The sequence below is a fragment of the Artemia franciscana genome, chromosome 8 (assembly GCF_032884065.1).
Source record: "Artemia franciscana chromosome 8, ASM3288406v1, whole genome shotgun sequence".
In the NCBI taxonomy this organism is placed as follows: Eukaryota; Metazoa; Arthropoda; class Branchiopoda; order Anostraca; family Artemiidae; genus Artemia; species Artemia franciscana.
This window is the reverse complement of record NC_088870.1, coordinates 37,415,845-37,429,763: the sequence shown is the minus strand read 5'-3', so window position 1 is coordinate 37,429,763 and position 13,919 is coordinate 37,415,845. Positions and strand designations below refer to the sequence as shown.

The window sequence follows — 13,919 nt, the reverse complement described above, 5'->3', positions numbered from 1 at the left end:
AAATGCACCCTCTACCGATCATCCAGGACCATTTGCTCAATACAATCACCCCTGGGAACAAAAAAAAAACAAAAAAAAAACAAAAAACAAATGGACACGCATCTGTGGCCTGTCGTCTGGCAAAAATAGCAAAATTCCACCTTTTGCAGATAGAAACTTGAAACTTCTACAGTAGGGTTCTCGGGTATGCTGAGTCTAATAGATTCATTTAAGGGGGGAGCGATTAACTTGACGAATCTTATATATTTGGAATCAGCATAATTCTGTGTCTTTTGATATTAAATCTATTGATCTATCTATTGATATTATTCCGTTTTTTAGAGTTTTGGTTATTATTGAGCCGAGTAGCTCCTTACTTACAGTTTTTTACCACTTAAATGTTTGATAAAATGCTGATCAAACAATTAAGTGGTAAAACTGATACTTTATCACCAATACTTCGTACATAAAATACCAATACTTTATAATACAAGAGTGCCCTCAAACCATGTAATTCTGAGTTTTAGGCTCGTTTAGTTTGGGCTCATTTAGGCTTCTTCTACCGGGAAAGTTGAAGCGTACCAAGCGCTTGCGTTGAGTTTATCTTAGAACCGCATCTTAAGTTTTCTTTTCCAGTTCAAAATAGGAAAGGAATTATCATCTTTCCAAGGTTAATTCTAATTTGAAGAGTGTAAATGTGATACATTTCTAGTAACATGACGTGGATATATTTATTTGCTGTGATCTGTTCAGTAGTGTGTCTAAGGAACGAAGGTAGACTTGTTCTAATAAGAATGTTACCAATTTTACCAAATTTTGCCAAAGATTACCAAAACGGTAAACTAACTTTACCGTCTGATACTTTGGTGTTCAGTTTGACTTTTCAAGCACCACCCCTTGTGCAATAATAATGATACTTCTTGAAAAAGTCTACTTGATAAAACTACCCCCCCCCCCAAAAAAAGAGAAGAATATATCAAGAGCTTTCGTTGTTTTTTCATTATGTCACATATTTTCCGTGTTGGGGGAATAATCGGTCATTGGAGAGTCCCCTCTCTAACATTTAGTCACAAAAAAGAATGGGAAATATATTTACATACTCCTCAGTACTAGATCCACTTATATCCACTAAAATGAAAAAAAATTCTACAAAATTAATACCTACCCTGCTTCAGACTAAATCGTCGTAATTAGTACTATTTCCCAATTGCGGACAGAGAAATTTTTACCAATGCTTTTCTAAAACCAATTTTAGCCTTAGTCCAAAGTTGTTGCCCTGAGTTTCAAAATACAATCCATGATGTGGTTATTTACTCTAGTGCATCAGTTTATTTGTGTTAATTTCCTTTTTTTTAATTTCCTTCCTCTGAAACATAGCACCATAGAAATACAATGACAATCCTTCTTAAGTGACAATCCTCCATTCAATGAATGACATACAATGACAATACCTTCATACAATGACAATACTTCTAATGGCAGTCCAAATGACAATCCAAAGTCAATAATGACAATCAAAATGACAATCCAAAGTTGTTGCACTGAGTTTCAAAAAACATTCAGTTTCAAGGTCCAATCGGGTTTAATTAAAAAAAAGGAAATAACTAAACTTAAAGTACACTGCTCTGTGAAAAAACTCACGTTGAGACTCACGTTGACAATGATGTGGTTATTTACCCTAATGCATTAGTTTATTTGTGTGAGCACTTTTTTTATGGCACTTGTTTTTAATTTCCTTCCTCTGAAACCCAGCCCCGTAGAAATACAATGACAATCCTTCTTAAGCAGTATGATTTTATTAGTTTCATTAAAATATGGTCCGTAATACAAAAACTATGAAAATGAGTCCAACATAAAATGCTATTGTTTTGACACTGCTTGTGACTCTGTTTCACTGTTGTCCGTGACACAAATGGTCAATGACACGAAATTTATGAAAATGAATCCAACATAAAATGCTAATGCTATGACGCTATTTACTATTGTCCATGACATATATGATCCATGACACAAAAACTATTAAATTGAGTACAACATAAAATACTACTGTTGTGACACTATTTGCGACACTGTGGCACTGTTTTACTGTTGTGACACTATTGTATTTTGTCCTTCCTTTGTTAATATGGCCAAAGACCTTTGTTGAAAAATATCATAACTATTGCTCTAAATGCATATGTTTGCTGCTTAAAAATGACAATAATTATCTGATAAGTTTCGACCCTATAATTTGCTAAGAAAGCGTTAATTCGGAGGTAATTTGGTCATTTAGAATCAAAATAAACTGTACGAAATCCATGAAATTACCTTTCAGTTATTTGATTGAACACCATGCACCAAATACTTTTTTTTAATCTTTGGAGAAATATTTCACTCCAAAAAAAAAAACGTAAAATTTACTAATAATTATTTTCCTTTCACCCTGTTTTTTTTTAGTATAAAAAGCAGAAATGTATTCCTTGTTGCGTAAAAAGGGTTTAAAATGTGAGTTTTTTAACATTTGGATTTTTGCCAGATTTCTATGGGAAGCAAATTCAAGTAAATCCCCTTATCTCCTACGATTGCAGCATTAATCAAAATGGATGTTTTACTGACCCGCCACATTTAAAAGAGAGAAGTCATAACAGTGCGAATCAATAGCATGACTGGTAGTGGTAGAGACATAAAGGAGGTTTTTTTTTTTACTATCAGTAGAGGATAGGGGCATTCCAATTTTCACTGATACAGCAATGCTGAATACGATTCCCAATTCTTGTCAACTCTGCGCCTGATCGTTTAAAAGTTTGTCTCTTTCTCTTAACTCTATTTTTAAAACAATAAGAAACTTTAGCGTAAAGAGCGGGGCGTTGAGGAGGAAAAGCCCCTTTCATATACGGAGTAATTTCTGTTCGTTTTAAGTTTTAATGTTGCTTCTTACTTTCATTTGAAAAACTTGTTTTTTTATTTAATTTCTGGATGTTTTTGAATTAATGCATGTTTTGATCTTGGCTCTCCGCACATAAATAATTAAAACGAAATTTGCATATTAATTAATTGCAATTAATCGGAAGATTTTGAAAAAAAATGAGCGATGGAGGAGGCCTAGTTGCCCTCCAATTTTTTGATTACTTAAAAAAGCAACTAGAACTTTTAATTTTTTACTAATGTTTTCGTTGTTAAAAAATATATGTAAATTACGAATTAACTTACGTAACGAACTTCTATATTTGTATGTTTTTGCGTATATGAGGGGGTTCAACCCTCGTCGATACCTCTCTCTTTACACTAAAACTTAAATTTCTTTAAAACTCTAAACAACTAAAATAAATAGTTGAAATTGCTAAAAATACTTTAGCGTAAAGAGTGAGGTATAACGAGGAGGTAAACTCCTCATAAGCGTAATAATTTTTGTTCGTTTTAAGTTTTAATGCTGTTCCTTACTTTCAGTAGAGAAAACTTTTCATATTTATTTTTCATTGTTTTTTCAAATAATGCTTGAAAATCCTGCGACCCCTTCATTGAAATTCTCTTCCCCCATGAGAAGTTTCTCAATGGAAATATCCTCCCACGTAAACCCTCCCCCCAACTCTCCCCCTAAACCAAAAAAATCCCCCTGAAAACGTCTGTACACTTCCCAGTAACCATTACTATATGTAAACACATATCAACACATGTAAACACATGTCTCTCGCGATATTCTATGACCACTGATTCGATACGATTACCCCTGGGGAAAAAAACAAACAAAAAAACAAATGAACACGCATCCGTGATCGGTCATCTGGCAAAAAATGCGAAATTCCACATTTTTGTAGATAGGAGCTTGAAATTTGTACATTAGGGTTCTCTGATATGCTGAATCTGATGGTGTGATTTTCGTTAAGATTGTATGACTTTTAGGGGGTGTTTCTCTTTATTTTCTAAAATGAGGTAATTTTTTTAGGCTAGAAACTTTTGATGGGTATAACTCAGTCGTTCTCAACCTTTTTTTTACCCATGGACCCCTTTCCCCTTCTTTTTATCTTGGCGGACCCCTTCATAGCCTTTGGACATAAGAACAATTTTCTATTCTTCACTAATATAAATTTTAAGGTTTTAATTATCAAATAAATAGTATACGATTAAGCTTTATTTTTAAATGGAAACTAATTTAATACAAATAAAATATTCTACTATAATAATAATAACAATAATAATAATAATAATTATTATTATTACTATTATTGTGATAATAACTACAATATTACAATGTTTCTTACATGGGCAAACAACACAAGCTCATGGAGAGTAGAGCTCCTCAGGCAGTTTATTTCACTCCAACTATATGTAAACTGGATAAAAAAGGAGTTGAAATTAAGTGTGTGATTAAAAAAAAGGAAAAAGCATGATTATTCAACGAGATTCCTGTGGTTGGTTCTTCTCGGCGAGTTTATTTATATTTGGTTCTATTGATGTTAACGATAGTCCCCTTTTCACAATGTCAAGTCTATTGCGATCTTTTGATAACATTTGAGAAACACGACTAAATCCCGCTTCAACAAGATAACATGTAGGAAAAGCAATAACGTGGAACTGCACTTTATCTCAGAGCAAAGGGTACTTTGTAGCAAAATCATTTGTTTTCCATATATTGTACTTTTTATCTTTGAATTTTGCGTGCATTATTTCATCACTTTGTATTTCGTTTGAGGGGTTCTTGCAAAGATATGTCTATTTCGGCAACATTAACTTCGAAAGGAATTGAAACCCAAATCGGCATATTCATCCCGAGCAGGTCACCAACCCGAGTTTGCATATCTTCATGTATATTTTCCAAATATTCACCATATAATGCACGATGCCTGATATTATTCTTATACAGCTATAGTTTCCTTAGAAAAGCAGCAATAGCACTTTTACTAGATATCAGATCAGAATTGTTTTCTTGGAGCTGTTTATTAAGTGAATTAAATTTTTCAGATATATCTGATAAGTAAAACACATCACATTTGTTTGCAAGCAGTTTTGCTCCAAGTTGTGTGTCAGCAAGAAAGGAAACAATAGAATTCCAAGGTGCAATGAAACGCTTAAGACAATTCCCCTTTGATAGCCATCTCACCTCTGTATGTGTTATAAGCCGCCCAAACTTTTCTCCATTTTCTTACAGAATTCACGAAAAAGGTGGTCTCGAAGAGAATTTGAAATAATATGGTTAACTACTTTTATTACAACAGTAAGGGAATCATGCAGACATGTACTCATTTTCTTTGCAACTAAGTGTTGACGGTGTATCACACAGTGAACACAATATAAAGTGAACAGTAAATTACAGTAGAAATTGAATTTTTAAAAATAAAGGGCGTTCTGAGTTGGTTTTCTTCATGGACCCCCCAAATATCATTGTGGACCCTCAATTTGTTGTGTTTTGCCTGTGAACCCCCGGAAATATTACTTGGACCCCTAGGGTCCATGTGGACCCGGTTGAGAACCACTGGTATAACTGATCTCGATTAAACTTATATATTTAAAATCAGCATTAAAATGCGATTCTTTTGATGTAACTATTGGTATCAAAATTCCATTTTTTAGAGTTTCGGTTACTATTGAGCCGGGTCGCTCCTTACTACAGTTCGTTACCACGAACTGTTTGATTAAATAAAAAAACAATTTTTTTAAATGAAAGTAAGGAGCAACATTAAAACTTAAAACGAACAGAAATTACTCCGTATATGAAAGGGGCTTTTCCTCCTCAACGCCTCGCTCTTTACGCTAAAGTTTGACTCATCTCTTAACTCTATTTTTAAAAAAGTAATAAACTTTTGATACGTATAACTGATCTTGATGAAACTTATATACTTAAAATCAGCATTAAAATGCGATTCTTTTGATGTAATTATTGGTATCAAAATTCCATTTTTTAGAGTTTCGGTTACTATTGAGCCGGGTCGCTCCTTACTACACTTCGTTACCACTAACTGTTTGATACATATATGATAGTACTGGAGTCTGAAATTCGAGGATCTGAATTGAAAAATCTAGTCTTCAGCATACAATGGTGGCTAAACAAGCGGTAACAAACCATGAGGTGCTTACGCAATTGCTCCTACTAATAAAAGCCCCAATATTTTGGCTTCACCTTAAATTCTAAAGTCTTTATCATTATAAAAAAGAAGAAAAAAGGGGAAAAAGTAGCGGAGGGAATTTGCTTCAAAATTATTCTTTTCTGTTAATAAAGGCTACCGGGAGAGACACAAACATAATTGGGCTTTTGTTAGGATATATATATGTATATATATATATATATATATATATATATATATATATATATATATATATATATATATATATATATATATATATATATATATATATATATATATAAGAACCTTGAATCATGGGATGTACCCTAAGAAACCTTCAATGGTTTTGAAAATTGGAGGGATTTTTGGCAGATTCGCATTAGAATTGGCAAAAATAATTATGATACAAGAAATTCACAACTTTTAAGCCATGAACAAAGAAAAACAGTTCGATCATCATATGTGGTTCGTAATCTGGGGCCTTCTGTTTGGAATAGTTTGCCGGCTGGCATCAGGGAGTCTGTCACTTTATATGGGTTTAAAAATAAATTGAAAACATTTTATTTAAGTAATAGATTTTGAAGGGCAGATGGTTTTTGATGTCTTTTTTTTTGCAGTTTATTGATGTGGGGTGGGGGCTGAATACCGGTAAATGATATTTAATATGATTATTTTGTTGCATTTTGTTCATGTGTATGTGCTGTTATTTTTTATATATAAGATAGGCTAGGTGGTTAATCATGAGATGTTATGTTTAGATATTTATTTATAAGATGTAAATCATAATATGAAATTGGAGCACAAGTCCTTAGGACTTTCTTTTTGCTGCAATAATTTATTAGTGTTGTCATTTTTTATTTATGTTTGTATTGTGGATAAAATAAAACTTACCTACCTACCTACCTACTTAGACAAATTGAAGTGATTTCTGTCTGGGTTTAACGGGTTACTAGCAAGTGGCTCTGTCGAGTGAGTACTTTTCGAAGGGGTGCCATAGGACAGTTGGTTGATAAATTGGCAAAGTTTCAGATTCGGATCGGGATTTGTATTGCAATGACATGTTCTGGGAGAGTGTTTGGTGTTGCTTGCTGGGGATGGCCTTGAATCATGGAATTTACCCTTAGAGACCGGCACTGATTCTGAAGGTTGAGGAATTGGAATCGGTTCATATTGAAAGTGGACGTGGTTTGCTGCTGGTGAGGTATTGGTATTGTGAGGTACTTGTGAGGCTGCTCTTACTTGGTATTAACCAAGTGAAATATAGCAATCGCAAATTCTGTCGGTCTGTCGGTCTATCGGTCTGTTGGTCTGTCGGTCCCGGTTTTGCTATTTTAGGCACTTCCAGGTAAGCTAGGACGATGGAATTTGGCAATCGTATCTGGGACCGGACCAAATTAAAATAGAAATAGTTTTTTTCCGATTTGACCATCTGGGGGGGGGGGGAGTGGGGGGCCCTTTAAATCGGAAGAAATAGAAAAATTGAAGTATTTTTAACTTACGAACGGTTGATCAAATCTTAATGAAATTTGATGCTTGGAAGGATATCGTGTCTCAGAGCTGTTATTTTAAATTCCGACCGGATCTGGTGACATTGGGGGTAGTTGGGAGGGGGAAACCTAAAATCTCGGAAAACACTTACACAGGAGGGATCGGGTTGAAACTTGGTGGGAAAAATAAGCGAAAGTCCTAGATACATGATTGACATAACCGGAAAGGATCCGCTCTCTTTGGGGCAGTTGGGGGGGGGGTTAATTCTGAAAAATTAGAAAAAATGAGGTATTTTTAACTTACGAACGGGTGATCGGATCTCAATGAAGTTTGATATTTAGAAGGATATCGTGTCTCAGAGCTCTTATTTTAAATCCCGAACATATCTGGTGACATTGGGGAGTGAGTTGGGAGGGGGAACCTAAAACATGGAAAACACTTAGAGTGGAGGGACCGGGATGATACTTGATGGGAAAAATAAGCACACGTCCTAGATACATGATTGACATAACCGGAACGGATCTGGTCTCTTTGGAGTAGTTGGGGGGGGGGGAGGTAATTCTGAAAAGTTAGAAAAAATGAGGTATTCTTAACTTACGAACGGGTGATCGGATCTCAATGAAATTTGATATCTAGAAGGATATCGTGTCTCAAAGCATTTATTGTAAGTCCCGATCGGATCCGGTGATATTGGGGGGGGGAGTTTGGGGTGGGGAAACCTAAAATCATGGATAACGCTTAGATTGGAGGGATCGGGATGAAACTTGGTGGGAAAAATAAGCAGAAGTTTTAGATACGTGATTTACATAATTGGAATGAATCTGCTCTATTGGGCGGGGGGGGGGGAGTTAATTCGGAAAAATAAGAAAAAATGACGTATTTTTAACTTACGAAGGAGTGATCGGATCTTCATGAAACTTCATATTTAGAAGGACCTCGTGACTCAGATCTCTTATTTTAAATCTGAACCTGTTCCAGCGTAAATTGGGGGGGCAGTTAGGGGGAACCGGAAATCTTAGAAAGTACTTAAAGCGGTGAGATCAGGATGAAAATGGATGGGAAGAATAAAAACCAGTCTAAGACACGTGACTGACATAACCAGACCGGTTATGCTCTCTTTGGTGGAGTTGGGGGGGGGGGGTTAATTTTGAAAATTGAGGTATTTGTAACTTACGAAAGGGTGACCAGATATTGATGAAATTTGATATGTAGAAGGATCTTAAGCTTTAAAGCTTTAATTTTAAATTTCGACCAGATCCTGTGACATTGGGGGAGTTGGAGGGGGAAACCGGAATTTTTGGAAAACGTGAAAATTGGGGTATTTTTATCTTACGAATAGGTGATCGGATCTTAATGAAATTTGATATTTAGAAGGAATTCATGTCTCAGAGCTCTTATTTTAAATCCCGACCAGATCTTTTGACATTGGGGGGAGTTGGAGGGGGAAATCTTGGAAAACACTTGGAGTGGAGATATCGGGATGAAGCTTAATGGATAGAATAAGCAAATGCCCTTGATACGTGATTTACTCTCTTTGGGGGAGTTGGTGGGAGGGTTTCAGTGATTTGGCGAGTTTGGTGCTTCTGGACGTGCTAGGACGATGAAAATTGGTAGGCGTGTCAGGGAGCTGTACAAATTGACTTGATAAAGTCGTTTTCCCAGATTCTACCATCTGGGGGGCTAAAGGGAGAGGAAAAATTAGAAAAAATTAGATATTTATAACATGCGAGTGGGTGATCGGATCTTAATGACTTTTGATATTTAGAAGGATCTCATGACTCAGAGATCTTATTTTAAATCCTGACCGGCATTAAGCGTCTTATTTTCTTTTTTAAATCAATCTATTGATTCATAGAATTTTTTTAGAGCTCATACCATATGATCTCTTGGCTCTTAGCTCTTCTTGCCTCGTCACAAGTGCCATATGAGCTCTTAGCTCTTGTTTTCTTCTTGTTAACTTTTCTTCTGTTTTGGCTAAATTTACCTGCAGTATCTTTCAAAATCAATTTTAGTTTCTTTGTGAGAAACTGTTACTATTATTGTATGTATCAAATCTTAGATGATTGTTATAGAAGTACACAAAAGCATGAAAAGCGATTTTCAAAGGTTATGTATCTTGAAAGGTTGGTTGGAGGTGCCACTTACATTAGGGTTGAAAATTGTTTCTTTGATAATACTTTCCGAATGTATAACCAAGACAGCAAAGCGGTTAAAATAATTTTCTTATAATCTTTTTGGTCTTGAGAAGTAGAGGATTCACATTAAGACTTCAAACAAACTGAAATTATCTTGTAGCCCAAGCCCACATAAGGAGGGATTAATCCTACATTTCTCGTCTCTGTTCCTTGTTTTCAAAACGAAAAATAATTTCCCCACCAAACCCCCTTTCTTCACAAAAGCTCATTAAAAACTACTGTTTCTACAAACAATTTTAAGCGCACGTGTGTATTATTAATTTTTTGGTCACCTGCGTTGTATCATTTTATTGATATACTAGTGGCGAAATTGTCTCTTTTTGTAATTTTTTTTTCACCAGATTCCCATTTCAATGTGTTTTTTTTTGTTGCAGAACACTTTACTCATTTTTAACAAACCCATTCTTTCACATGTAATTTTGCCGCCACATATTGTAAAGGAACTCATCACAAAGCTATTTACAAACATAAATTCAGATATTTATCCCCAATTATTTTTATCACTCCACCAAAAAGCTTTGTGATTCTACTGGTCCTTTGGGGCCTGCTCCAGGCCACTCGGCGTTTCCCCAGGTGGCGATAGGGGAACGCCCTTCTAAGAAGGGTGCCTTTTTAGAAGGCACAGACTAAGGAGGATCTTATCTCTGGGGGTCCATAATAGAAACTGGGGCACCCTCGCTTGGGGCCATAAATACAGGTGGAGGAGGAAGAAGGCCCCTCAAATGTACACTCAACAGGGCCCACCGGTGTGAATATCCACACTTCCCATGAGCTACAAACCTTCTCCCATTAATAGGTTTAATTGCATGGTGACACAGAACACAATCGTGTGAGTATCCTCTATAGGAAGACAACTGCAGCAGGGCGTAAGATCCATATTTATGGACAAAGACCTCTGCAAAGGGCTGCCTCGACTCTTTTGGGCTACCTGCTAGACTGGGGACCTTTCAGTCAACTTTATTCCCTCTTGAGGTGTGGCGCCCCTCGAGGAAAATATAGCCTAGTAAACGACACAGCATTCGCACAGGATTCTGATTAATAGATAATTTTTCTGGGCTTTTTCTGTTTTGACGCACGTTTTCGGGCTGAAAAACCTCTTCCTAGCTATTTTGTCTACTATTGGTTGCCTCCTCGTGGTAGCATAAAATTTCTAGGCATGGATATAAAATGAGCAGGAGGTAATAGGCTTGGGACTGTCTGTGCAGGATTTCGACTCTTAATGACAGAAGAGCATCGCCAAGCGCTAAAAACTATGGTGTGATCAAAATGGGCCCAGGATTGTACAAAATCTCCATTCATACTGGAGGTCCCAGTCACTTCTTGCTGTCTATTTCTAAGCCGGCTTAAGCGCTTCGGTGTAGACTTGAGAAGATATGTTGATTCCCGTCCTGCACTGGTATCCGGGATCATTGCTTTTTCTGAGGCCAAAATAATTTCAATGATTAAAGAACATGAAAGTTGGAATTTGGAATGTTAAGACGTCAAAAAATTACTATCGTATTGACATTTTACTGACAAATTCAGACGATTCGAACTGGACTTAATAGGAGTTTCAGAAACTCATATTCCAGGAGTAAGAAGCATAAAATTAGGCCATATAAATTTTGTTTACTCAGACAGGAAGGATGGGGTACATAGACAGGGAATAGGGCTCATGATGAATAAGGAAGCTCCTAAATCTTGTTTAGGCTGGGAAGGTATTAATAGTAGAATACTAATTGCTCATTTTATTACTAAAAAGTTTGGGGTATCAGTTATAGTAGTATATGCCCCTGTTGAACTGACTGACGGAGATACTAGTGAGTCAGATGATATTTATTTACAGTTACAGGAGCAAATAGACAGGGTCCCAGATATAGATAAGGTAAAGGTAAAAGGTAAAGGAAAAAAGGTAAAGGATACGGCATTAGACTTTACAGTCCGTACCGGCGGTGCTGATCTCCGTTTCTTGGCCCTTTAGCCAAGAAGTGCAATGGGGGGTTGGCGGCCAGCCATGCTGTGCTTTCGCACACCCTTCCTGTTTACCTTCCTCAGATTTCTCAAGGTACCCATTTAGACCTGGGTCGACTCTGGCTAAGCTTACAGAGTCACGCCACTGACCCCCGTCACTGAAGAATTGGGTACACTGGGATTCGAACCCGCGTCCTCTCAGACAAGGGATCCCGAATCCAGCGCACCAACCCACTCGGCCAGGACGGCTATAGATATGATGTTTTTATTGGAAGGTTTTAACGCCTAGGTCGGTAGAAATAGGGATAAATGGTATCCTAGCCTAGGTAAATTTGGTGTAGGAAAAGAAAACAGTAATAGGTACAGACTTTTGGAATTTTATAGGAATAACAATCTAGTTATAACTAATACTGTGTTTGGTCATAAAATGGTCCGTAAGTTGACATGGTATTCACGTGATGGTAACACAGCAAACCTTATTGATTATGTTATAGTAAACCAAAGACTGGCAGGATCAAAACAAGATACTAGGGTATATAGCAGTGATGTTTTTGATGTTAAAAGTAAAGATCACCATCTAGTAGTGTCTAGGGTTAAGTTAAAGCAAAAAATTTCGGAATGGTAACTACCTCCCGGGAAGTTATGATGTTGGTAGACTCCAAGATGAGAATTTGAGAGAAACTTTTCAGGAACGGTCGAATACTAATCTTGAGAGTTTAAAACTTGACAATGCGGAAGATGGTTGGAATAATTTTAGAAAACAATTTGTGAAGTTGCTCGTGGTGTCTTGGGGAAGAAAGTTAAGATTGCAGCAAGGAATATTTGTGAAAAAGTTTTATGTTTAATAGAGAGGAGAAGGGGATTGTACAATTATCCGAGTGATAGATGGTATGAAAACAAAAGAAATGTAAAGTAAATGGAGAAAGCATGAAAATATGAACTAAGGAGGTGTGAAGTGGAGGCCATGGATAAAATTGCCGTGGATCTGAAAGATGCAGCTAGACGGCATAATTGTAAAATTGCCGTGGATCTGAAAGATGCAGCTAGACGGCATAATTGTAAAATATTGTAGTGGCAAGTTAATAAATTGAGATGGAGTAGTCAATCCAGACTTGTCCAAGTTAAAGATAGCAACAGGGCCAAAATTTGTGATAAGGAAAGAGTTAAAGAGGGATGGGTGGAACACTTTGAGAATATGCTAAACCCAGATACAGTTGTGGGAAAAGATATGGAGGAAAATGAAAAAGTTTTTGATACCTTGGATGTGAAGGAAGAATTGTTTTGTGAGGAAGAATTAGCGACAGTACTAAAAGGAATCAAAAAAAATAATAAGGCTCCAAGTGTTGACAGTGTGGTAAATGCGTTTTTTAGATATGGTGGCTCTGTGGCTAGAAATAAGCTACTGAACATTATGGAGACGATTTTTGAAAAAAGGGGAAGTACCTGACGATTTTAGGAAAACTTTAATGAAACCACTGCATAAAAAGGTAATAAGAGGGAGCGTTGTAATTATTTAGGCAATAGTCTGGTCCCTGGAGATAGGAAGTTACTTGGTAATATGATACTTTTTAAACTGAGAGATGCTGTAGACAATGTTTTAGGAAAAGAACAGTGTGGTTTTAGAAAAGGTATAGGATGTGTCGACCAAATTTTCACTGTTAGGTTAATAATTGAGAAGCGCCTTAGTTGTCAAACATCTTTGGTCCTCAGTTTTGTTGATTATCAGCAAGTGTTGGATTCTGTTGATAGAAGAGCTTTAGCGAAGGTCTTTTCCTTATATGATATACTAGACAAGTACATTAAAGTGATTAGTGCTATGTACGAGAAGAATACTGCTGCGGTATTGTAGGAAATGAGATTAGGTAGCTGGTTTTCTATCAAATAAGTAGTTAAGAAGGGTTGTGTTCTATCCTCCTTTATATGGATCATTTTGATGGACTTTGAATTAATGAGCAAAGGAAAGGCAATCAGAGACCACAGAACCAAATGGGGAGGAAAAACCCTTCTTGACTTAGATAATGCTTATCATAGATGAAAGTGTGAGCAAAATGAATGAATTTTTGGAGGTTTTTTGAGTTCATTGTGCTAGAATAGGTTTGAAAATTAATGTTAAGAAGAATAAGTCACTAAGGCTAGGAATAAGTGAAGATGACAAAGTGACGTTGGTAACGAAAAGATTGATCGCATGGGCAGCTTCACTTACCTTGGTAGTATTATTAGTAAAGATGGTGGGAGCAGTGAAGATGTTGAAAGTAGAATAGCCGAGGCT

General features: G+C 36.3%; 1 protein-coding gene across 5 annotated transcripts in view; it reads left to right on the top strand.

The window, feature by feature from the left end:
- Positions 1 to 13,919, top strand: part of LOC136030372 (protein turtle-like) — a 370,614-nt gene that overhangs the window by 61,441 nt on the left and 295,254 nt on the right. The window contains exon 1 of one of the 5 annotated variants that reach the window (XM_065709292.1): positions 344 to 753. The exons of the other annotated variants lie outside the window; for them this stretch is intronic. Within the exon in view, the coding sequence (XP_065565364.1) occupies positions 696 to 753 (58 nt within the window). The 5' untranslated portion in view covers positions 344 to 695. Of the gene's footprint in view, positions 1 to 343; positions 754 to 13,919 lie in introns of those variants that run through there. 5 annotated transcript variants of the gene reach the window in all.